The 24,345-nt window shown below is 54.5% G+C and overlaps 2 protein-coding genes across 2 annotated transcripts; both read left to right on the top strand.

Annotated features, from left to right (window-relative positions):
- The first annotated feature begins 8,466 nt into the window (after positions 1-8,466).
- On the top strand, positions 8,467-15,484 carry C1QL1 (complement C1q like 1). Its single transcript, XM_045986192.1, has 2 exons — positions 8,467-9,339; positions 14,807-15,484. Exons 1-2 carry the CDS (start codon positions 8,743-8,745, stop codon positions 14,984-14,986), a joined length of 777 nt encoding a protein of 258 aa, XP_045842148.1. The 5' UTR covers positions 8,467-8,742; the 3' UTR covers positions 14,987-15,484.
- Positions 15,485-18,357: 2,873 nt separating this feature from the next.
- LOC123930063 (60S ribosomal protein L27a-like) lies at positions 18,358-20,483 on the top strand. Its single transcript, XM_045986271.1, has 2 exons — positions 18,358-18,394; positions 19,938-20,483. Exons 1-2 carry the CDS (start codon positions 18,358-18,360, stop codon positions 20,429-20,431), a joined length of 531 nt encoding a protein of 176 aa, XP_045842227.1. The 3' UTR covers positions 20,432-20,483.
- Positions 20,484-24,345: the final 3,862 nt, after the last annotated feature.

Below are 24,345 nucleotides of genomic sequence, written 5' to 3'. Positions count from 1 at the left end.
GGCTGAGGACCTGCAGCTGGGGCGGTTCCAATCACAAGAGTCCCTTCTGTAGCCTCCCTCAGGGTAAAGCATTTTCATCTGACCTCACGCTCTACCCCAGTCAGCCTTGTGGTTTCGGGAGCTGGGCTGTTTGGGGGACCTGGAGGAGGTTATGTTAGGTGACAGCCCTGGGGAAGGCTCACTTGTCCCAGTCTGTCAACTCCGTGGCCCAGGCTGATGGCCAGATGCCCTGAGGAACCAGCCCAAAAGAGTATCCCTTCTCGGGCAAAGATTCCTTATCAATTATCGATCTATTCCCGGTGTCCTGTGCAGTATCAGGCATAACATAGGTCCTTGGGCACTTGTGTGGAATCATCAGTCATATTCCAGGATCTCCAAATCGAGTTTTTCCAATGGCACTTGGCAGTGACTTCCAAGGCCTAGACCCAGAAGGCATTGCGTCCTGGGGGATGATACCAAGGTCCAAGATGACCGGGGTCTCCTCGCTCAGACAGGCCCAGCATAGACACAGGAATTCCCAGTGCCAAGTGAGTTGAGATCTCTTCCTCTATCTTAACAAGAATTTCAGATTTATTTATTTATTTATTTATTTATTTATTTTAGAATTTCAGATTTATTAATGGTAGACCCTCCTGGGCCCCAGTGGACTCCCCTTGGCCTTGCCCAGGTAACGCCTGTGTCCTGGCCTAGATTGTCTAGGAAGCCAGGCATGGGAGTGGGAGAAAAAAGTAGGAAGCAGGTATCCCATGACATTGTGGGTTCCTGGCTGCTTGTGTGGGACACCCAACTGGAAATTGGGCCCTAATGCGACATCAAAGTCAAGCAGGGAGTCGCCTATCAGGGGGCAGAGGCCACGACTGTGGTTTCCTGTCTTCTCCCGGGGGCCCAGGCCAGCTGTTCCCTATGGCCAGGGAACCGAACCAGCGCAATTTCACAGGGTGAGAAGGAGCTAGGGAAATGCTAAAATCTGCCAGTCTCCTTAGGCTAGAGCCACAATGAAGGCAAGAGGGAGAAGACACAGGTCAGGGCAAAAAGGGAAGCTCAGGCGGCCAGAGATGGGAGCTTTCGTTGGCAAGAAAACATCTGGCCTCACCTCAGAGAAAACTGTGACCTTCTCAGCTGCCAGAGAGGAAAAGCAGGGACAGGGGAGGAGGGATCAGGAAAAGGACGGTCTGGAGCTGGCAGAGAGGTCCGGTGATGGCAGCGGCAGGGGAAGAGTTAAGATTATTCCTAAAATAGCCCAGCCAGAGCCTAAACCAGCCAGCTAGTGCCTCTCCTGGAGAGCAGATCTATAGCGGGAAAAGTCAGCCTGCTCTGCGCCCACCGCCTGCTGCCTGGCTCAAGCTGCTAATTAAGCCTCCCATCCCACCCCACCCCTCGCCAGCCCCTTCTGTCCTAGCAGGGGACAGGTGCACACCAGCAGAGGGGCCCATGTCTCCCCCAGGGACAGGGAACTCCAGCTGGGACCAGCAGTTGTGTCCTGGAACCCACCTCCACACACCCTGCCTCCCCGCCCCCGACCTGGGTCTGGGATGGGCATACAGACAGATAGACAGGCAAAGTGCAGGCCTATGGACGAGAGGGACACTGACAGGTCAGAGCAGCCAGGTTCTCCCAACCCGCCCTGGCCCTGCCATGCACAGTCAGCCGTTACAGGCTAGAGACCCTCAGATGCCCTCATATGCCCGCTTCTCCTAGCTCTGTGCTCCCGTTTGCTTGGGACACCCTGGACTGAGGCTGGGGCAGGGAAAAGCCAGGGGAGCCCCTCCGAGAATAAACCACATCTCTGTTTTGGGGCAGGACCAGCAATGTACTTTACAGGACCCAGGCTTGAGAGGAAAATGCGGAGCTCCATTCAAAAATTGTGAAGAACTTCGAGACGGTGAGATCGCACATCCTTGGAGCTGGCCCTGCTCGGGGGTTTGGTTTAATGAACATTTACTAAGCCCCCGCCGCCCTGTTCCATGGCTCTTGGGGCTCTGCCACCTCAGAGAGGCTGTCTCAGTCACTGAAGATACAGAGCTGAGGCACTCCAATGTGAGCACCCGAGTACAGACAAGGGACCGGACCACCCCTCCCCAGGCTGATTTGGGGCCTCCAAGGATAGTGCTGCAGACAGTCCCAACCCGCACACCCAGCCGTCAGACCTCTCTGAGCTGCAACCTCTGCGATGCCCCCAGAGGGTCTGTGGGGACCACCTAGTACAGGGGTGAGCAATCAGCCCCTCCTCCTCTTGCCTCCCGACCCCCACTGATGGGGCCCCGAAAAGAGCCCAAGGGGCTCCCATCTGGCTCTCTTTCAGATAGGTATGACCTGGGGCAAGCCACTTCTCCTCTCTGGGCCTCAGTTTCCCCATCTGTCAAAGGAGAGGTCTCTAAGACCTTTCCAGACCTTAAGTTCTCAGTCTCCTGGGATAAGAATGTGGGAAAGCTTTTTCCTAGAAGAGACAGGGCTTCCAAAGAAAAGACCTTCCCCGGTCAATCTGGGGAGGAGGAAGCTTTCTCCCCAGAACCTAGGAAAACCAGCTGCTCCCCAACTCCCAATTCCTGATCCCCTGCCCTCTCCCCAGTCCTTCCCTTCTTCCTTGCCTTCCACCACCTGGCCTGGGAGCCGGGGGTTCTGGAATAGTCAATGCCTGTGGGAGGAGGGGAGAAGCAAGTAGACCCTGCTGGCCAGGCGGGGGCCTTCTCCCTGCTGCCTTTGCAAGAGGCTCAGCATAATTGCGCTGCCTGTCACTCCCGCGTCCTGCTATCTGTCTCTCAGGCTGACCCTGTGCACCCGCCATTATATTGGTTCCTGTTGGGGCTACAGAACCTCATTACTTATACATGAAGCCGGGAGATGCAGGCTGCGCTGAGGGGAGATGAACCTCCTACTAGGTCTCCTGTCCCACAGCCGGGGCTTTTCGGAGCTGCCTCCCGGTGTTGGGTTGGGACGGGCAGCAGGCAGCTGCTGGTCTGAGGTGGGGAGAGAAGGAGGTCCAGGGCTGAGCAGGTCTCTGGAGCCCCCAGGCACAAAGCCCAGACTTCTCTGGAAAAGGAACATGTGAAAACCTGACTGTGACTTGGGTGCTTGGCCTCTGCCCCCCTTAATCCCATTCACTTCTCCTCCAGATATGGGGCTAGGGGAGGGGCTCCTAAAGAGGGTTCCTCACTAGCATCTGAGACCCAGCCAGACCAAGGAATCCTAATCCCAGGCTGGTTCAGCCCACTGAGGTGTGTCCTGGTCCTTCACCCCAAATCCCAACACAACTTGCATTCTCCCGTACTTTCTGACTAAACGTTCCCTCTCCAATGGGGGTGAAATTATGGAGGCTTTTCCCATGGAGGATCTGGAAAAGTGTCTGAGTTAAAAGCTCATAAGGGGATTTTAAATATTTTAATGGATGTCCATGGAGAGTTTCTTTAATAGGAGAATTGCAGCCTCTCGGGGCTGCCCTGGACAGTTCTCCAGCGCAGAGAAAGACATGAAAGCCCTAAAAATGTGATGAGACTTCCCTAAACACACGTGTCAAGTTGACTGCTTACCAGCCTAGAGAGCCAGCCTGTCTTCTGCTCCTAGATCTCCATCCTGCCCAAGCCAGGACCAGAGGCCAGTGGCTTCAACCCAAAACCCAAAACATGCCTTTTATACAGCGGGACCTTGATCCAAGCCGTTCTTTCTCACTCAAGTGCCTTTCCTTGATTTTCCTACCAGGTACGTGCCTGTTGGGCTGGTAGTAAAGAACCCCTACCTGGGGTCAAACAGGCTTGAGTTCTAATCTTCTCTCTCTTACCAGCTGTGTGATCTTGAGCAAGTTACTTAACTTTTCTGAGCCGCCACATCATCATGTCCAAAGTGAACACGATGATGCTTATTCCCTAGCCTTCCAAGGAGAATTAAATGAAATACAGTATGTACATCTGTTCCCAGGTGATGACAAAAACATTGGTCCATCTTCACTCATTTTATAAAATTTCAAGATCCTTCTAGAAATCTGAAATCTCCTGCTCCCCCCCCACTCCTATCCCATCAAGATCAGGCCACAATCAGCTGTCACCTAGATCACTGCAACTTCCTCCTACTTAATCTGTCCATGATACTTACTCAGTTTTAACCCCTCCACCTCACAGTAGCCAGAGTGATCCTTCTAGTCTGAAAAATCTGATTATATCACTCACTTAACACTGTTCAATAGTTTCTAATGGCCCTTAGGATGGATGATACACTCCTTGTCACAGTCCACAATGTCCTGCAAGCTGTCCCTAGGCCTGGAATAATCTTCACGCCCTTCCTCATAGCTCCAACTCAGGTGGCCTCCCTCTTCAACTTGCCATCCTTTCATCAGGGCTTAACTTGATGTCACCTCCTCCAGGAAGCTTTCCGTGATTGCCTCCCTCCAGCTGAATTTAGCTGACCTTGCTGCGTGCTCCTACAGCACCCCACGTGTTCCCAGGCAGCTTGTCAAGCTACACAATCAGTTGCTTGTCCAGGTTCCTGCCATACAGTGTAAACTATAAAAGGTCAGAAGCATGCTCATCACTGTGTCTTATGATAATAAGAGATGTGGTGGACAGTCAGTTTATATGAGCTTATAGAATGAATGGAAGCTGGATGCCCGGGTAGATAGACAGACGAAAAAAAGTGACACCTCCCCTGTGAAGCCTTCCTGGAGTTCTCTGGGCATGGAGTTTTTCATCTGTGCTTCATAAAGCCTGGTACAAACCTCCTCTCAAGCCTTATTTTTTTCTCAGCTATAAAAAGGGGGAAATAACACAGCCTACCTCATGGGGTTACTGATATTAAATGATATAAGCCATGTAATAGTTTTAAGTCTAGGATAATAGGTTGTTAAATTTGAATAAGATAATCCACTTAAAGTGCTTAGAACAAGATCTTGCCCTTAATAAGAGCTGGGAGAACGTTAATAACTATCATAACATTTACCGTTGCTTGCTGCCTAAGTCACTTGTCAAAGAGCGAGCTCCTCAGGGGTATGGTTTAGGTCTTCCTCACTGGGGGGGCACACCAGCCCAACCACACCACATCCCCTCGCAAGACGGGGATAAATGAATGCAAATTTCCCAGCCTGATGATTCAGGGCACAGCACCACCGTCATCACTCACAAACTCAGACACACGCTAACACAAACCGTCTCTTACACATTCACACCCACTCACATTCATTCAAAGAACCCCAAAATACCACAGAGCAGCCACCTGGTTTCCTAAAGTCAGCCATGTGGAAATGAAGGATCTTACTCAATTTACCGCACCCTCCACACACCACGGCCATGGCCAGCACCCTCCCAAAAAACGACAGGGGCTGTAAGAGTGAGGGGGCTCCCCCTCACAGGAGGGAAAGCAAAGCTGGGTCTTCAGCCCCCAGCACGGCAACATCCCAGCCAGGGATAATGCTGTTCTCCATACACCTGTTCCATCAGGGTTCATATCTTCCTCCTTCTGTAAACGGGGTCCTTGGCCTTGGCAGGTGCTTGAGGAAAAGGCCAGAAAGCCAGAACACCTGGGGTCCTTCTTCACACTAGGGCTGTCTCTGAATCTGGAAGCATAGGCCATTGTCCTCCTATCCTAGTGCCAAGCAGAGCAACCTGTAGGAAGGAGTCAGGAGAAGGAGACCCAAGGCCTAGGGTGGTGGAAGGGACTTCTAAGCCTGGGGGTGAAATAATTGTATTAGCCACTATTTATTGGTCTAACCAGGGTCCCACACGGAGCCCAGTGCTTTCCATACATGATATCTCATTGAATTCTCACAGCCCTTTTTCTGGAGGAGGACACTTGAGGCGCTGCAGGTTAGACTATCCTAAAATCACCAGCGGGGACTGGCACGCAGATATCTAACTCCAGAATCCTCAACCACCAAGCTCTAGCGAATTTGGGGTGGGTGGAGTGGGAGGACTGGGAGGGTCCTCAGTCAGTAAACGGGGGGGGGGGGGGGACATCCCCCAAGGGATCGCTGGTCCCCTAATCGGCCAGGTCCTCACTTCCCCCAAGGAAAAGGGGCCCCAGACACCGCGGTGGGGGTTCGTCTCCCCCCCCCCCGGGGGGGGGGGACCTGGGCGGGGCCGAGGTGGGGCGGGGGCTGGGTGGAGATGGGAGCCGGTGGCCCAGGCTCACAGGCCAAGATGGCTGTTAATTAAAGTGCTGGCACCAGCTCCTCTCTGCAAAGTTTGAAGCCGTTATTTTCCACTCCAGCGAAGCGGGGAGAATCCGGCTGGGCTGACAGAGACGCCACACCGCGCCAGAGAGCGGGCGCTCTTTCGGGGGGCGGGGGGCAGGCCGCCTCGCCGCGCGGAGCTCGCCCCACGGACGCTGCGAGAGCCCGGGTTGGAGCGGGGGGCGGGCGCTCCCTCCTCGTCCTCCGCCCGGGGCGTCCGCCGCACTTTCCCGGCGGGTTCTGGGAGGGCTGCGGGTGACAGCCGAGTCCCAGCTGCACAGCAGGGGAGAGACCCATGTGCGTGAGAACCTGGGGGGAGGGGGGCTGTGCAAATCACACGCTAAAGACCACGCAATTGTCCCTCGGGTCACCAGCCTTGTCACTCTACGAAGAGACATATTGGGGGAAACCAAGGTGGGGAACAGGAGGCCGGCTGACAGCTGAAGGCGACTCTTTCTGGGAGGTCTAGCTCCCCAGCCTAGCGCCCCCCTCCTCCCGGACTTAACACTTTCCTCCCTTTGGGCATTGAACGTACCTGGAGACCCAGTCAGGCTCGGGTTGGAAGGGAGTCGGGCTGCCGGTTTGAATCCCGACTCTACCACTTACTAGTTGTGTGACTTGGGGAAAAATCTCTTCACTTGCCAGAGCCTCGGCTTTCCATCTGTAAAATGAGAAAAACGATGGGCTTTACCTCTAGGGCTTGGTGTGAAGCTCCAGTGTGATCGTGTATGGAAAGCATTCAATACAGAGCCTGGCACACAGTAAGCCCTGAATAAATGCTATTTATTGAATTGATTTAACTCCCTCCTTGGTGCTCGGGGGTCCCTCCAACTGGGCTGTGCCATCAGAGTCCTCTCTCATAGCCCTTCATTTGATATTCTCATGTCCTTTTCCTCCTCCCAGTGCTGCGTGGGGTAAGCAGTCTCATCTTAGGGTAGAGAAAACCAGAGAATCATAAGGATGGTTGTGACCAGTCAGCACTGGGAGAGTGGGAGGTGGGAGGGGGCCTCTCAGAAGAAAAGGAAGAGGCTGGAGGGTCATCCTTTAGCTGCAGCCAGAGGCCTCTGGAGGCAGAGCCCTCCTTGGTGGGCTGGATAAAGGAGGGTGAAGGAGAACAGTGGGGCAGTGAGAGCGGGGCCTCAAATAATGTGACAAATATTTTGATGGAAGCAGACACATTTCCGTTTGTGCAAGCTAAACACTTTACTGCACTTGAGGAAGAGGGTTGCCTCGTGCAGCCTGAGGGGGAGAAGCAGCAGGGGGCTGCTGAGGAGGCCAGGGTGGTGGAGGAGCTGAGGGCCTGGGTGAAACCAGTCTCCCCTCTTGGAGGCTGGAAAAGGGAGCTACCACCCAGGGACTGTTTGTATTGGTCAAAATGAAGAAATGAAGTGGGATGGATGCCCACTTTCTTAGGGCCCTCATTTCTCCCTTGTCTAAAAGCAGGGACAACCGGAGTGATCAGAGGAAAATGGAGGACACCCCCCCCCCCCCGCCCCCAAGGAAAAAAGCAGCCTTGTCTGGCCTGGAGCTCGTGAGGAAGGGGCAGAGGCAAAATGGACCGTCTAGAAGATCCCGCCCCTCCTGGAAGAAGACGGGGCCAGGGAACACCCAGGATCTAGAAAAGAGAAGGGGTAGCTGCTGTCAGTTACTTGGGATCTCACCGGGCACCCCGACAGGCACATGACCCCCAGATCTCCTGAACGGGTGGTCTGGGAGGGCTGAGCGCAGAATGGCCCCCTCCCCATCTTCCTTTTGCCTTCTACTCTTCTTCCCTCTCAGCGTCTTCCTTGTCCCTTTTTGCTCCCCACTCTATACGCCCCTCAATTGCTCTTTGTCTCCAGCAGACTGGGGAACCGTCCTCCCCGGCCTCCACCCCCTGCGTGGGGTGGCCCCTAGAGTCTCCCTCTCGATTTTCTTGATTTTCTTTAAAACCGACACTCGAGGCCTCTCCTCTCGTCTCCGTCGGCGCTCTCTAGCTCTCCCTGTGGCCCTCTCTTCCATTCGGTCTTTGATCCCTACTCTCCCCTTTCCTGTAGGAAACTCTACAGTTTCTCAGATTCTAGCATCCTCCCCATTTCCGAATCTCAGTCTCTGGCTCCGTGAGTCTCCCGGCTCCTCTACCGGCTCCGGCCTGCTTCTCCGCGGCCCCGCCCCCCTCGGTGGGCAGAGCCCTACCACCAGCGGCCCAATTAGGTGCCGGCCCCTCCCACAGCCCCACCCCTCGCGGGCGCCGAGCAGGGCGGAGCTGGTTGGGCGGGGCGGGGCGGAGGGGGCGGTGGCCCGAGAGCTAGGAGGCGGGAGGAGCCCGGCAGGACGCGGCCGCCGCGTCTCTCAGTCCGGCCGCGCAGCGGGAGGGAGGCGCGAGGCAGGAGCCGGCGGCTGGGCTCGGCGGCGCATCCAGCGCAGCGCGGCGCTCCGGGCCCGGCCCCATGCCCGCAGCCCCGCCGGACCGCCCCTGAGCGCGGGCGCCCTGCCCGCGCCCCCCGCCCGCCGGCACCATTGCCCCGACGGCGCGGCCGGGCGGCCCGGCGCTCCCCAGGCTCCGCGCCGGCCGGAAAACGCTGCTGGCGGCCGCTGCGGGCGTGGTGATGCTGCTGGTGCTGGTGGTGCTCATCCCCGTGCTGGTGAGCTCGGGCGGCCCAGAGGGCCACTATGAGATGCTGGGCACCTGCCGCATGGTATGCGACCCCTACCCCGCGCGGGGCCCCGGCGCCGGCGCGCGGCCCGACGGCGGCGACGCCCTGAACGAGCAGAGCGGCGCGCCCCCGCCTTCCACGCTGGTGCAGGGCCCCCAGGGGAAGCCGGGCCGCACAGGCAAGCCGGGCCCCCCCGGACCCCCTGGGGACCCAGGTCCTCCGGGTCCTGTGGGGCCACCCGGGGAGAAGGGCGAGCCGGGCAAGACCGGCCCTCCCGGGCTGCCGGGTGCAGGAGGCAGTGGCGCCATCAGCACGGCCACCTACACCACGGTGCCACGCGTGGCCTTCTACGCCGGCCTCAAGAACCCTCACGAGGGTTACGAGGTGCTCAAGTTCGACGACGTGGTCACCAACCTAGGCAACAACTACGACGCGACCAGCGGCAAGTTTACGTGCAACATTCCCGGCACCTACTTTTTCACCTACCACGTCCTCATGCGCGGCGGCGACGGCACCAGTATGTGGGCGGACCTCTGCAAGAACGGCCAGGTGGGCCCGGCGGGGGCATGGGGCTGGCCTGGGGGCAGGGCACCCAGGGAGCCCGGGACGTATGGGTACCAGCGGGCACAGGTGGAGACCCTACAGCGGCCCCGCTTAGGCAACACATGCGGGAATGGTGGACCGGTTGGCACTAACTCCTCGACTCCTGGGCACTGGCTGCAAGGCAGATGCTGCTGGGCACCCGCGCGCGGCATGAAAATGCGGGAGATAAAACCAAATAACCAGGGCGCAGCGCTCCCAGGCGCGCGGACTGGTGCTTGGGGGCTTGGCCCTTGGGATGCGCTATCTGGGAGCTGGGACTGTGGTTGATACCAGCGGGCGATTAGGGGAGGGCAAAGATGGGCTCTGAGGAAAGGCAGCCTCTGGCGCCCGCGGGCGTCCAGGCGCACCGCTAGGCGCGCAAACCGAGAAAGCAAGACGTTTTGGGCACAGAGGCAAAGGGAGCCAGGGGCGCAAAGCCTTAGCTGCAATACAGCCTCTGGCCCTGAGAAGGAATCCCTGGGCCAATCTGACACCCTTGCAAAACCCGGGCACTTTCCGCTGTGTTAGAGCTGCGGGCACAAGAAAGCAGCCTGGGGGGGAAAGTTTTACCTCCTTAGGCGGGGCAAAGAGGTGGAAACTCCCCCTCCCTGGATCATGCAGCTGCCGCTCCTGACTCCCAGAGTGTCTGGGGATCCTCTTCGTCCCCTATCCCCATCTCAGAGACTCATGCCTGCACTCAGATCAGGGAACTGGGAAGGTAGTGCATGGCGCTCTCAGAAACTGCTGCCTCCCCCACCTCCCGGATCAACCTCGACCTAACCCTGCCCCAGGGTGACAATTTTGCCCAGCTCCCTTCCCTTTTGATACACCCTCCCTTTCCAGTGCTCCTAGACCACAGTGGCCTAGGGCACTCCCCACTCATGAGGGTGGGGTGGGGGGGGGTGAGGCAGAGCATTCCTGTGGAAGAAGGAGACTAGCAAGGGTCTGGAGTAAAGCTGGGAGGTGGGAGTTGGGAAGGAATCTCCCACGCCTGGGACCCAAGACCCTGTTGGAACCCTTCCCACTGCAGTATTACCCTGAGGCAGAGCCTGGCTTGGGGGGTGGGGGAAAGGACAGTCATGGGAGTCAGCACAACGATTACAAGGCACCTGTAAGTCTACCCCCTCTTCTTTTTCTCCTGCCTGCCTCTTTTCCTACTCTCCCTTGTCCCTGGCTCTCTCCTGTGTCCACCAGTCCTATCTGCCTCTCTGGGGTTTCTGGCCTCTTTCCCTGGGCTTCACACCCCTCTTTATTCCTTGAGCGTCTCTCTCCCACTTGTGTCTGTCAGGCTTCCTGCATCTCTCCTCTTTGTCCTTGGTTCCTGACCCAATGGGAGGCCTCAGTGTCCAGTGAGGGCTTACTCAGCATACAGCCCCATGATTCCCCTTATTAATCACCTATAAGGGATGCCGCAATGTCACCTTCATCAATGGAATGTCTTCCTTTCCCAAAGAAAGTTTGGGCTGGCCCCGAGCTGAGGTTTCAGGGGGGCTGAGGGCCCATTTTGCCCAGAGAGGGAGCTGGTCACCAGACCCCCAGTGGGCCCTAGACCTTGCACGACCTGGGAAGGTTGCAGCAGGGCCCTAGAGATGAGGCCAGAGGTGGCCCCAAAGGTGATGTGTGCTTGGACAGGGGCACTTGCTTTAGTCACTGGGAGGTGAAACTGTCTCAAAGGCTCTCCTTTCCCCATCAGCAGGGGCAAGGCATTCACAGAGCCTCACAAGGAGGTACTCACGGGAGATGGGACCCAAGGCTAGCAAGAAAAAGCAGGTGGCTTTAACTAACAGTTTCACAGACCCAGCATTTTAACAGTTACTCAAACCATACCCCAAACACACAAAAGGGGGCCTACACCCCTCTCCCGTGCATCCTTTGTGATTGTCTTTCCAGATAGCTCAAGAGACTCATTCAATCTCACGAGTCATCCCCTGTATTCATTTTGAACCCCTACTGGGTGCCAGGTTCGGAGCTAGGTAGCAGGGGGCAGCTCCACCTGCCCTCTGGGACCTCACGGTCTGTGCGGGGGGGGGGGGGGGCAGTGGCAACCATACAACAACACACCCCAGCAATTAGTGTGTTAGAGGAGGACTGGGAGCCCAGCTGGCAACTCCTGCCCCAAACGTGTTAGCTGGAGGGAATGATTCAGTGGGCCCTGCCCCAACTCAGACCAACCTGGTCAGGGGAGAAGTCGGCGAACCTGGGGCGGTCCCCAAGGTAAGGAGATTCGTCTAGAGAGAAAAGAAGAAGATCAAGTGTAGGAAAAGGCTGCCTTAGAGGTAGAAGAGGACATTCAAGTGAGCAGAGAAAGAAGGACGGCAATGGGCAATGGACGGGAACAGAACAGAGGGGCTTCTGCCTCAATTGACTTCAAGACCAGGGGCAATGCTGGGCTCTGTGCTTTTCCTTTCTGGCTTCCCACCTGCAGAAAAGCTTCCAGAATTTCCTCAAAGAAGCTGAGCTGAAATTGTTCCCTGGCCTTCCCCTGGGCAAGACAGGGGGAGAGGACACTACCTTCCTGCCTGGTACAAGGCCCCCCACCCCCCCATCCTTGCCACCAGTCCCTCTCTCTAAGGGGACCCTGAGTCACCACTGCACAGCCTGATGGCACCAAGCCCTGGTCATTAGGACATAGGATCTGAGGAGCCCCAGGAAGGGGCTCTAGGTTGGGGGTTACCTGAGTGAGGTAAGCTCCCTGCAGCTGCCTCAAGGGTCCCCAGTTCAGGTGGGTCATGGAAGATAGGAAACTAATAAACTGGGCCGGGATAGTGGACTGTGTGGAAATGGGCCAGGGCCCATGGCCAGGGTGCCAACCGTCCAGGGCAGGGGCTTTGGGAAGGTGTGTGTATTACAAATGGGGGAGGGCTCAGACAGCAGAGCCTGAGTGAGGTGAGAGGTGGGGTAGTGTATGAGTTGAGGACTCCCGTGGAAAGGCCTCACTGGAGCCCAGCCTGGCGCCCGGCAGTGGGAGAGGGGCTCCTGCTGTCCTTTTCTAGCCTTGAATACCTTTCATGGTGCAGACCCCTGTGCCTAGCACAGTAGGGACCCGGTCAGTGTGTGACAGCACGTGTCCCCTGCGAGCCCAGTGGGTTGCCTGTGGGAGCCCTTCCTGCACCTCTGACACCCCAGCATGACCGGGGGGCAGGGGCATGCTTCTGGGGTTCTCCCCCTCCTCCTGCCAGGGCCCTGGTCAGACCACTGCCTCAGTTTCCCTTTGGGCAGCCCTCGCAGAGGTGATTCTACAGCGCCCCCTCGCGACAAGTCCCAGACTTGCTTTCCTGCTTCCATGGCAACCTCCAGTCCCCAAATTTCCCCTTGGCCCCCAGGAGGAGTTGGATGCCTCCACCGTTTCCAGCCGCAGGCAGAGAATCAGGACCCCTGGGTTCTGTTCCTGGATCCCCCACCGTCTAAGGATGGAGGGGCATAAATTCTCCCTGCCTCCATGGATAATTAGGATAATCACAGCAACAATCATGGTGATGAATAAATAATAAACATAAGCGTAACTGTTCTGATGCCTGTCACATCACCAGGAGAACCCCGATGACAGATGACTCTATTCTGATGGATTTGGCTATTAAGAAGCACATTGTTTTAATGAGTTAAGGCTAAATTAATCTGGGTAATAAAAATAATTGTTATTAGTAGTAATTTATTAGCAAAGATAATGAAATGCATGTGTAATAATAAATACTATGAGGATTAGGGCCCAGGGAACAATACAGAAGTTGGCTGCTTGCTTTGAGCGCTTGCCTAGAGCACAAAAGCCCCATCAAGATTAAAATTTTTTTCTTCAGCACCAAAGGCTTTTATAAAGGTTGCAGTGGGGAGGCGGGATCTTCTTATCCATTTTCTAAACAGAAAAACTGAACTTCTAGACAGACAGCACCTTCCCCTTGTTTGATTTTCTCTCCCTTTGGCTGAATTGCGAGCTTTCCTAGCTAAGTGCCCCCCCCCCCCCCCCCCCCCACCAACAGTGCCTTCCCTGAGGGGAGGGAAGGGGCTGGAAGGATCTGGACTTTAAATGGCAGACCGCATGCAAATGAGTCGAGTCCTGTTGCGACGTATTGCTGAGTCAGCAACTGTGGCCCAGCGGACCTGGCAATTCTGCCTCCCACCCAGGAAGAAGATGGGGCCCTTCCCCTTATTTGCCTGTGGCCAGGCCAGACTGTTAGCCCTTGGGGGAGAGCTGCTTTCGTGGAAGGGGTAGGGTGGAGAGGGGCTGATGAGGGGCCGGATGAGAGAACCCCTCCAACACAAGCCTGCACCTTGGAGATGGCCCCTCTCTTCCCATTCTCCACCCAGGCTATCCTGGAGAGGCCCCAGATTCTATGGCTCACGCCTTGGGTTGCCTCAGTTGTGGAAGAGGCATGCCTGGAGGGAATTTGCACACCGCCACCGCCCACCCTCAATACCTTATGATTATAATCAGAGCCCCCAAGAGTGACAGCAGGCTTCACACCCAAAGGCTGGGGCTCTCTTATTCACCATCCTGCCTGTCCCACCCCTCCCCCATCAAAACAAGGATCAGCAAGGATATCAGATCAGACTGAGGGTCACAGAAAGATGTAAAACCTGGATTTCTCTTCTTCCCACCTACTTCCTTTCTACCACCCTGGGGTGAGAGATAAGAGGAGCCAGAAGTCCTCTGCCAGGGGGCGGCAGGGGGGCAGTAATAGTCGCGGGCTATGTAGCAATAGCTCTTTGGAGACCAGGACGCAGGCTCAAACTGAGCCTTGGGAGGGGAAATAATTACCAGGACTTCCCTCTCACTGCTCCACTGTGAAAGACTCCAGAATGAACTACAGACGAGGAGTTGAAAGATTGGGTTCTGGTGCTAGGGTGGTTGCTTAGTAGCAGCCTGGCATTTGTCTAGCCACCTGGCCTTTGGGGCCAAGGAGCACCCTTGTGTCCATCCACTGATGCAAGCACAGGTGGGTATGGCTGAAAAGTAAGGCATTATTGCTACAGTTAAAGCAGAGAGGAAGGAATGATAAGGAGAGAAGGGATGGTCCTCCATCAGCTGGTATTCCAGAGAATTCCTCTTTGCAAAGAGGGCCATCCAGGCTGGGACATCCTGGAGGCATTGTTGAGGGCCTCAGCAGGCCAGAGGGAAAGACCTAGAGGCATTAAGGAGGCCAACTCCACCTCGGTTCCTAATTCAGATCCAGATGAGACCAGCCCTAGAAATCCAGGGCTCCTCTAGAACCCGGTCCCAAAACACAGTTAGCATTGGAAAGGGGTGGGGTGGGGGGGATGATGGGAGAGAAGCCGGCTGAGAGCTGAAGGCGGGGGCTTTGAGGTCCTCCAAGATCCGCCGCCCCCCACCCTCCCGTGGCTGCCATACCTCTGACAGTCCCCTTCCCTCCCCGACCCTACTTCTCTCCCTCCTCCCCTCTACCCTCTCACACACACCACCCCTAACCGCCCCCCTCAGGTGCGGGCCAGCGCCATAGCCCAGGACGCAGACCAGAACTACGACTACGCCAGCAACAGCGTGATCCTGCACCTGGACGCGGGCGACGAGGTCTTTATCAAACTGGACGGAGGCAAAGCGCACGGCGGCAACAGCAACAAATACAGCACATTCTCGGGCTTCATCATCTACTCCGACTGAGCTCCCCGCGCCCCCCTCCGTCCCGTATCCGCCCACCCACACCCCCGCCCGGGGCTCCCCTCCCGGCTGGCTGAGGACCACCCAACCCCTCTCTGCCCAGCCCCGGCTGCCGGCCCTCCCCGGCTATGACGCCCCACGGCCAGTCCTCACCACCGCCCCGGCCGAAGGCTAGGCTCTCCTGCCGGCTCGCCGCAGAGCCGGGTCCAGAGCGCGCCCCGTCCCGGTCCGCCAGAGGCGGTGTCGACCGTCCCCGCTCCGGCTCGCGCTGTATATTTGTACTATAGGACTGTTTATGGCCCACCCTGCTCGCCAGCCGCCCCCGGACTGGGGACAGGTCTTGGCGGGGACCCTTCCCGTGCTTGGATGCGCTGCCCTCCAGCTCCGGGGTGGCGCCTCCTGGGAGAGGGGTGGGTTGGGGCCGCATTGCGTCCCAGCACCTGCTAAAGCCCCAGCCTGGCTGTGCCCCGTCTGACCAAAGCTCTAATAAAAACACTTCCACCCCGCTGGCTTTGGGTCTGTGCCCTGGAGAGGAGTTGCAGGAGGGGACCACAAACCCTGCCCTCTTCCAGAAAGGAAAGGGGTCTGCCGAAGTTTCCCATGGATCTGGGGGCAGCCAGGTGCCAGAATCTGAGCTGTTCCAGCCTGGGCGGCAGAAATGGGAAGCAGCCCAGTTCCATCATCACCTTCCATGGCGGAAAAGTTCCATTTGTTTGTCCTTGAACGTGGCATCAGCAAGGTCTAAACTGGGACACCCCGGTTCTCAGTCCGGCACCACTGTGTGTGATCTTGGGCAAGTCCCTCCTCTTTCAGTTCTGGGTTAGTGACAGCAATGACAGGAACACACTTTGCACTGAAAACTGGTTGACTTTGGCCCAGGCGCTTCACCTCTGGGCCTCAGTTTTCTCATAAAATGTAAGTGACAAGACTCACCTCGCGTGACTGAGGATTCGAGAGGTGTCAAGTCCGTGTCCAATAAACACAGCTTTTATTATTTCTACGTCACTGAAGGCTTGCACAACGCTTCCAGTAATGGCATCTCGCTCAACCATCCCAAGAGCCCTAAGAGGCTGGGTGAGTAGATTTTGTTCTTCTTCCAGGGAGGTCAAATATCTTGCTTCATGTGACATAGTCACTAAGTTCTGTGACTGCACTCGAATCCCAGAAGCCCGGCTCCAGACAACACGCCGGGTCTCCTTGTCTTGTCCCTGAGGCCCTCACCTCCTATAACCGGGACCCACAACAGTTGCCATTAGGACATTTCTAAATAATAATAACTAATACGCAGGAGCAGCTGGGGGCACAGTCGGTTAAGCACCTGACTCTTGGTTTCAGCTCAAGTCATGATCCCGGGGTCCTGGGATCGAGCCCCACATTGAGCCCTGGGCATGGAGGCTGCTTGGGATTCTCTCTCTCCCCCACTGTGGCTCATGCGTGCTTTCTCACTCAAATAAATGAATAAATCTTAAAAAAAAAAAAAAAAAGGAAGAGCTAAGATTTAGAGAGTACCCACTGTGTCAGGCACCACATGACAACCTTATGAATACTATCTCATAGATATGTAGGTGGGGTGGGGCGGACTGGCAGGAAATGCTCCCCTGTCCGATAACATGGGCACTGTTATCTTACCCATTTCAGATGGGGAAACTGAGAGAGGTTCATACTTCAAACTTCAGAGAGGTTAATAACTTACCAGGGTCACAGAGCTAGGAAAAGGCCAATGTCAGTATTTGAACCAAAGACCTTGCTCGGGACGCCATACTTCATAAAGATTTGGGATATTTAAAGCAGAATTGGGGAAGAATGGCTTTGAGGCAGCTCTGTCCCTGCTGGGCCAGCCCTTCACTCCCACCCCCGCCCTACAGAAGCTTGGTGTACTTACAGGCATCTGTGCTGGGCAGCAGTCCTGGGGTGAGCCTCTTGGAGAGTCCCAAGGCTCTATATTGAGGAAAAGTCCCATCTGGCCTCCCCTCCCCCAGCCGGCTCAGCTGGAGAGACAGGAAGGAGGGGTGGCCTCCTTCCCAGTGAGGTCCCATGTATGGACCCTTGTCATGGCTGGCAGTCTTGAATGACTTTCTTTATTCTCCCTTCTCTCCCCTATTTCCCCCTACTGCCAGCTGTGGCCATTTAATAAAATTAGCTTAATGCTTGTTCCTTCCCTGTGGGGTCTGGAGATTGAAATCCGCAGGTCCCCACAAACCCAATAAAACCCCTGGCAGGTCTGGCTGGAATGAGAGTCTCCTCGGGAAAAGTGATTAGATTAGGAGGCACTTCCCCCTGTCCCCAGTGCCACCCACAGCCCCCTGTGATTCTTTAATGGCCACATTGGCCTGGAATCACACAGCCACATGCCTGGGAGAGCTCCCCACCCCTCCCCAGAGACAACAAGGACTGGTCTGGGACCTCTGCTACAGTAAAAAGCATGATGTTAATCATTTCTGTAGGGAGTGGCTGGCTGGCTTGTTTGCTTTGATTTCTGGTGACCAGACGATCCTCATGTCATTTTGAGGGATGGGCCTCATATCTCCATTTTGCAGATGAGAAAATCACAGTCTGATGAAAATCTGTGACTTGCCCATGGTCATGCAGCAAGTGTGTGGCATAACTAGGACTGGACTGAAGCCAAGTGCTTTTTTTTTTTTTTTTTTCCCTTTGCAGGGCACCTGGGATACCTGAAGTCACTCAGGCAGCATCCCGGCTGCAGGGGAAACCATTAGGGAAGTATCTCCCCCATCAGACAGGGCATCCCCAAGGGCAAAGTCTGTTTTGTTTTGTTTTGTTTCCCCTCAGACTTGGGATACCAGAAGGCAAGGACTGTGTCTTCACCATCAGAATGGGAAGCTTCCTGAAGGCAAGATCTCTGTGTCCTCCTTCAGACTGGGGGTCCTTAAAGACAGTGTTTTTGAGCAAGTAGAGGGTAAGGTGTGTATCTCCACTAAGACCAGGATTGGGGGGGTTCCTAGATGCAGAGATTGTGGCTTTCCTCTCAGTGGCTCTGAGGGTAGATACTGCTTTTTCTATTAAACGAGGGCATTCTAAACCAGCCCCTGGGACTGGGGGTTCCCTGAAGGACAAATTCTGTCCCTTTATCCAGCTTGGGGGGTCTCTGAGAGCAGGATCTGTGTCTCCCCTCAGACTGGGGACTCCCTGAAAGCAGGGCCTGTGTCTCTCCTCCTTCTCGGTCACAGGCTTTCTGGCACAAGATCATTCCGGCGGGGGGAGGGGGGCAGGGCTGGCTGGATGGTAGAAAGGAGGCTGCCCAGGCAGAATGGCAGTCCCACTCTGGAGGAAGGAAGAAAGCTCCCCAGACTGCCTCCCCTTTAGAAAGATGTGTGATTAATTAATGAATAATGTCCCTGCCAGAGGGTGCAAGGATGGAGGTGGGCCTGGAGCTCACCCACACAAGGAACGGTAGGCCATCCTGTGCCCAGCGAGCTGCTAGCCCTAGGGGCTGGGGCTGCCCTGCTTTCTGGGGTCATGGGCACCAGAGGGGACAGCAGGAGCCCACCGCTGGGGACTGTCCTAATTGGATGACTTTGCAGGATGGCAAGGCAGGTGCGCTCAGCTCGCCGCATCAGCTTGCTACAAACACATCTGCCATGGCGAGGTCTGGGGGTTAATTGCCTCCCGCCTCACTCCTGGTAACCGATATTCCATTTACTGCTCGGAGGGGGAGCTGCCCGGAGAATCAATCCCGGACAAGCATCCAGGAGACAGGGGAGCTGCGGAGGCATGGGAGCTGTTTCCCCGGAGGATCTCTGAACGCCAGAGGAGGAGGCAGGAGGCAAGGGCCCAGAGAAGGCAGCTGATTGCTCCAGGCTCCGGGGGCCTCACCTGCATTCTCGCAACCCTCACAGGACCCCAAGGGCCAGGAGAAAAATCCCAGGGGTCCAGAGGCCACACTACCCCAGCTAGCCGTGCTATTTCCCCTGCCCTGGTTCCTTCGGCATTTATTTATCTGTGTGCCCCCATAAGCTGTAGCAGGTTCGATGCTGTTAATAAGATTATTTTCACAAGCAATGAAGGTATATTTGAAAAGCGGAACTGGAGGTGTGAGCTCCTCGCTCCCTTCCAGGTAACAAACCTTAAAATCCTACAAATGAGGTGATAATAAAGTGGAAGTGAAGAGTCTGCACAGGTGCGGAACTGGGAGGGGGAGCAGGGTTCCTGAGAGGTGGCAGCTGGGGGCTGGGGGGAACTACCTGCTTTCAATGTGCTCCCCATTTGTCCCATCCACCAGAACTGAGAATCAAAACCACTGAATGGGTAACTCCTTATTCCACAGTCGGGAAAACAGAGACCCCGAGAGGGAACCAGGGTCGCTTAGGTTGGTTCAGAGACAGCAGAAAACGGTAGACATGGAGAAGTGTAGAAAGAAGAAGTGGGTTCAGTCCTGGCCAGGCTCGGTGTTTCAGGAAAAGACACGAGACTTCTGTGAGCCCCAGTTTCCTTATCTATATAACGGGGCCAGTCAAAATATCTACTTGAGGGGTCGTTGTGAGATAGTGCATTAAGAACCTGTTTTCCTAAGTTATAAAGCAAAATGCAAGTGCATTACTAGCATGACCACCCAAGTCCCCTGAGCCCCATGATTTAAACATCTTTTGGTGGCACTTCAATGCCTGGGATGGTGATGATGATCATCGAAGAAGATGAAGGTTCCCAGGGTGTTCTCCCACCTCGGTAAGCCCAAAGCGAATGTGGGGCACTAGGGAAAGTGTCTGTTGGGGGTACCTGAGATGTGGAGCTGTGTGTTGAGAATAGGCGCTCTGAGTTGTCCCGTGTCCCATGTGGACTCCCCCACGCCCCCGCCTTCTCTTCTATGGCCTCCGTTTTGGGGTGAGAACACAGGGATATCTCGAGGCCGTGGTCTGCCTATCTCTACTTGCTCTGCTTGTTCCAACATTACTGAACATCTTCAGTGGGTCAGGTCCTTGTTTGTGTGGGTTCCAAGAGACACCCAAGAAACCCTCTGCCCGCTTTTCTGTCTGGCCTGCCGACTTGCCTTCCAGACTGAGGAAGACCCGGAAACTTCGGGGCCCCGTGAGCCACGGCCATGGCCGCATCGGCAAGCACCAGAAGCATCCAGGAGGCCGGGGTAATGCTGGTGGCATGCATCACCACAGGATCAACTTCGACAAATATCACCCAGGTTACTTTGGAAAAGTTGGTATGAGACATGACCACTTAAAGAGGAACCAGAGCTTCTGCCCAACTGTCAACCCTGATAAACTGTGGACCTTATTTAGTGAGCAGACACGGGTAAATGCCGCCAAAAACAAGACTGGAGCTACTCCTATCATTGATGTGATGCGATCGGGCTACTACAAAGTTTTGGGAAAGGGGAAACTCCCAAAACAGCCTGTCATCGTGAAGGCCAAATTCTTCAGTAGAAGAGCAGAGGAGAAGATTAAGGGTGTCGGGGGCGCCTGTGTTCTAGTAGCTTGAAGCCCTGTGGGGAGAGGTTCATTAAATGCTAACAAGTGCTTTTCTTTTCTGGTCTGGGTGTAAATTCTTTAGCACCCCTACCTCCCAACCTGTATATCAGAAATCCGCCTAACAGATTTCCAGGAGTAAGGGTATGAGGGCCTGAGACTCTCTTGTCAACTCCCCTCAGAAAATCTGGAAGAGATAGCATCAGCACTTAGAGGACTTGGCCCAATACCTAACTAGAACATTCTCATTTATAAAGTGAGAATGATAGCACATGTATGTATCTTAGAGTTGAAAGGCCAATTTTGCATTGTGTATTCTGAATTTACAATGAGTAGGAGAATATACCCTTTAACTGTAATACATGGCTCAAAAGGGAAGACTCAGGGTTGGTTATGTTTTGTTTAAGTAAGCTCTTACCAGCATGGGGCTTGAACTCAAGGCCCTCAGATTAAGAGTTAGTTGCTCTACCAACTGAGCCAGTCAGGCACTCCAAAAGGGAAAACTCAGTTTTGATGGAGCATTCTAAAGAGTAGACAAAGTGATAGGATTGAAGTGATTGTGAAATTTCTGAGCCGAAGGTTTTTCCTCCTTGACTATCTTTTATACCATTCCAGAATCTTGAGATGGGGCCCAGAAGTCTGAATCTTAAACACACCAGGGCTTTTGAAAGTGGTTTGGAATCTAAAAAGCATTTGTCAGGGTGTACGTATCCCTGTGTATTAATGTTCAAAGAGCTACATCATGAAATGCTAAAGATTCTAGTCCGAAATTAGCATAAAATTTGGAAAAGCCAGAAGCTGTACTTGGGCTTTCTAAGGTTTGTATCTCCTCCAAACACATAACGATGACCAGTGCTTATGTGCAGATAGGACCTTCAGATCTCAGGGTAAATTGCAATTTGCTACAGTTTTTCTGGTTCTTTCCAAAAATTGTGAAATTTTCTTTGGCCCCAAATAAAGTTGGTGTCTACAACCCTGGCCAAAAAAATAGGATGACACTTAAAATGCAAAAAAAAAAAAAAAGAAAGAAAGAAAATAAAAAAAGAAACCCTCGCCCAGTCCTGCTTCCCTTCCTTCTCTTCCACACCTGTTCGTTCCAACAACACACCCCAGTAAACTTCCTGCCCCATGATCCCCACCTCAGAGTCTGCCCCACAGAGGACCCAACCTGTGATACCTGCCCCTGATCTCATCCATTTTCTAAACGCTTCTGCCAGTTTTACTGAGGACCTATTATGTGTTAGGCCTGAAGCTAATTATCCAATGGGTGATCACATCTCCTACCTGCCACCAATTCATAAACTTCTCTGCATCTGGGTCTCTCCTCTCCCCCCATTGCCTCCATGGGAGAGCGGTCCCCCCTTCCAAGGCCCAGCCTGCCCCTGTGCTCTACATCCAGGCCACCGCCCCCCCCCCCACCCGCCAGGATGACCAAAACTGTCCTTCAAACCGGAAGTCCCTTATTCTAGTAAACCCCTGAGTCCCAGCTAGGCTAACAGGATTGGTTGATCACTGTATCTCCCACCTCCTTGGGGACTTCTAACTGATCATCACACCTCTCCTTACTCTTCAGCAGCTCCCTCAGTATCTAGCCCCTTCCCATCATCATTTACGTGTCTCCTTAAAAATCCTCCCTTGACCGCACATCTCCCTCCAGCTTCTGCCTCCTTCCTCTGCTCCCCTGGACAGCCAGATGCCTTAAAAGAGTGGTTACTCCTTTCTCATCTTCCACTCCGGCTGCTGCCCTTCTCTGAAACTGCTCATGCCAAGGCCACCTATGATGACCTTCTTGTTGATAAACCGAGGGGACACTTTTCAATCCTCATTGCGCTTGATTTCTGCGCTAGGCCAGACCTTGAACAAGGTCTCGGACTTGGTTAAAGGACCTTTTAAAATCGCTCTATATCTGAAGCAGCAACTGCCACACCTGTGTGCAAAGGACGGGCAGTGAGAAGGGTGCAGTTGAAAGGATGTGCCCCCACCCCCAGCCTCCTCTGAGCACGTAGGGTGGGGGGTCCTGCCTGTTGCAGAGTGTAAGATATCCACATACCTCACAAGAGCAGAGAGCCTGTCGCCTTTCACAGCATACTGGCCACATCAGTTCAGAAACATCTGCCACCATAGAGGGCAAAAATTCTTCACCTAACCCTCACATCTGGGTTCTAGGCCTTGAAATTCGGATTAGGCCAATGCCAGGCTAATCTCCCTTTATCATCATCTGCAGCGTAGGGCCCGGGGGTCTCCCATTTGTATTCCTTAAGGTGGGCCTGGGTACGCCCTACCAAGGCTTCCCAGCATCACGAACTCCGTTGACTCTCTTGCCTGCAAAACCCCTTTCCCTTGACTTCTAAGATCCAAGGAACAGCTCCTTTTGCTCCAACTTGCATGCCACTTCCCCCCGACCCCCTCTATTGTTCTCGTTATCGTCCATATATCACATCGTTTTTAGTACTTGCTTAATTGTCTATTTTCTCCCATAGACTGGCAAGCTCCATGAAGGTAGGAGGTGGCGTTTATCACTCACCACTCTATCTTCTGGGCCCACCAATAAATACTTATTGGAAGAATGAACACAAGAACACCTAGGATCATTTCACTGATGTCTGCAGTGTGCTACACTTGCATTATTTCTAATGTTTGCAACAAGCTAAGTGTCCCCTTCCCATTGCCCACAGCCGGAACAGCCTCTGCCCCCTGCTTCGCCTCACCTTCTCCAGCTCACTGTCCAAACCAGAAGTGGACCAAGGCAAGACCTTGGCTGACAAGGACACAAGAGGAACTTGTTCCCCTGGTGGCTCGTGGGGACCCCAAGCCCTTAACTACACCCTGAACCTCCGTTAAAATGCATATACCCCCGGGGTGCCTGGGTGGCTCAGTGGGTTAAAACCTCTGCCTTCGGCTCGGATCATGATCCCAGAGTCCTGAGATCGAGCCCCGAGTCGGGCTCTCTGCTTGACAGGGAGCCTGCTTCCTCCTCTCTCTCTGCCAACTTGTGATCTGTGTCTGTCAAATAAATAAATAAAATCTTTTTTTAAAAAATGGATACCGCTGTGAGAGGGGAGGGGACCCCTAAACTGGAATCTGTTTTTTAACAGTTGTATTTCTCTTGGATAGTGCAGATGGCAAGAATACCCCGGTTTTCTTGTAGCTTTACAGTGACAGCACCTTTCCATCGTTTTCTCATTTTATTCTCCCCCCAAACAACAATGCTAACCCATTGTGTAGCAGGCAAGGGAGGTCCAGGTAGGTGAATGAAGAGTTGGGTCAAATCAACCAGGTGTTAAACAGTGACTCCACTATCTTGAGGGAAGTTTGCCTCCTGCCTTCTCACATGCCTCAGACCTGCTCATTGTCCCAGGGGACAGATCAGGCGAATGAAACTGGTAAGCTCCTGGCGGCCACCACCTGTTTCATCTTGATCAGATTCATACAAAGCTATCCCCTTCCAAATGCTGGGGGGCTTTCACATACATGCTGTGTTAGGTGAGAAGGAAGGGCAGGATATTCACCCCATTTTATGGATGAGGAAACTGACACTTCCAAGGTCTCGGCACTAATTGTGGCTGAAATCAGGCTTCCTGATTTCAGTGCAGGGCTCTCTTTTTGACCTCCACAACCTCCAGTGTTGAGGATCAGCATGACGTTGGCCTACCGGAATCCAAGAAACAGGTGGTTATGAAGGATGTAGACAGTGGTGCTCTAAGGGGCCGAGCTTCGTATTCAACAATCAGTCCATTATATTCCTGACACCAGCAAAAGGGTGGAATTGCCATTCTCTGTCTCCGATGGCTTTCCCGTCTGAAGGAGGTTCTCAAAGTCCATTCTTGGGAGGGTCGCGGAGTGAGAAGAGCCCCTGGACAGCGGCTAAAAAGTCCCTCTTGAGGGGCGCCTGGGTGGCTCAGTGGGTTAAGCCGCTGCCTTCAGCTC

This window comes from Meles meles, chromosome 18 (assembly GCF_922984935.1).
Source record: "Meles meles chromosome 18, mMelMel3.1 paternal haplotype, whole genome shotgun sequence".
Lineage (NCBI taxonomy): Eukaryota > Metazoa > Chordata > Mammalia > Carnivora > Mustelidae > Meles > Meles meles.
Note: the sequence above shows the minus strand (reverse complement) of the source record. Positions and strands in the feature narration are given on the sequence as shown.

Bases quoted from the DNA above. Each gene is read 5' to 3' on its own strand.
- C1QL1 (XM_045986192.1), top strand. From the start codon at position 8,743: ATGCTGCTGGTGCTGGTGGTGCTCATCCCCGTGCTGGTGAGCTCGGGC. The intron at 9,340-14,806 runs GTGGGCCCGGCG...CGCCCCCCTCAG, and splicing joins ACCTCTGCAAGAACGGCCAG to GTGCGGGCCAGCGCCATAGC.
- LOC123930063 (XM_045986271.1), top strand. From the start codon at position 18,358: ATGGAGGTGGGCCTGGAGCTCACCCACACAAGGAACG. The intron at 18,395-19,937 runs GTAGGCCATCCT...GTGGGTTCCAAG, and splicing joins GCTCACCCACACAAGGAACG to AGACACCCAAGAAACCCTCT.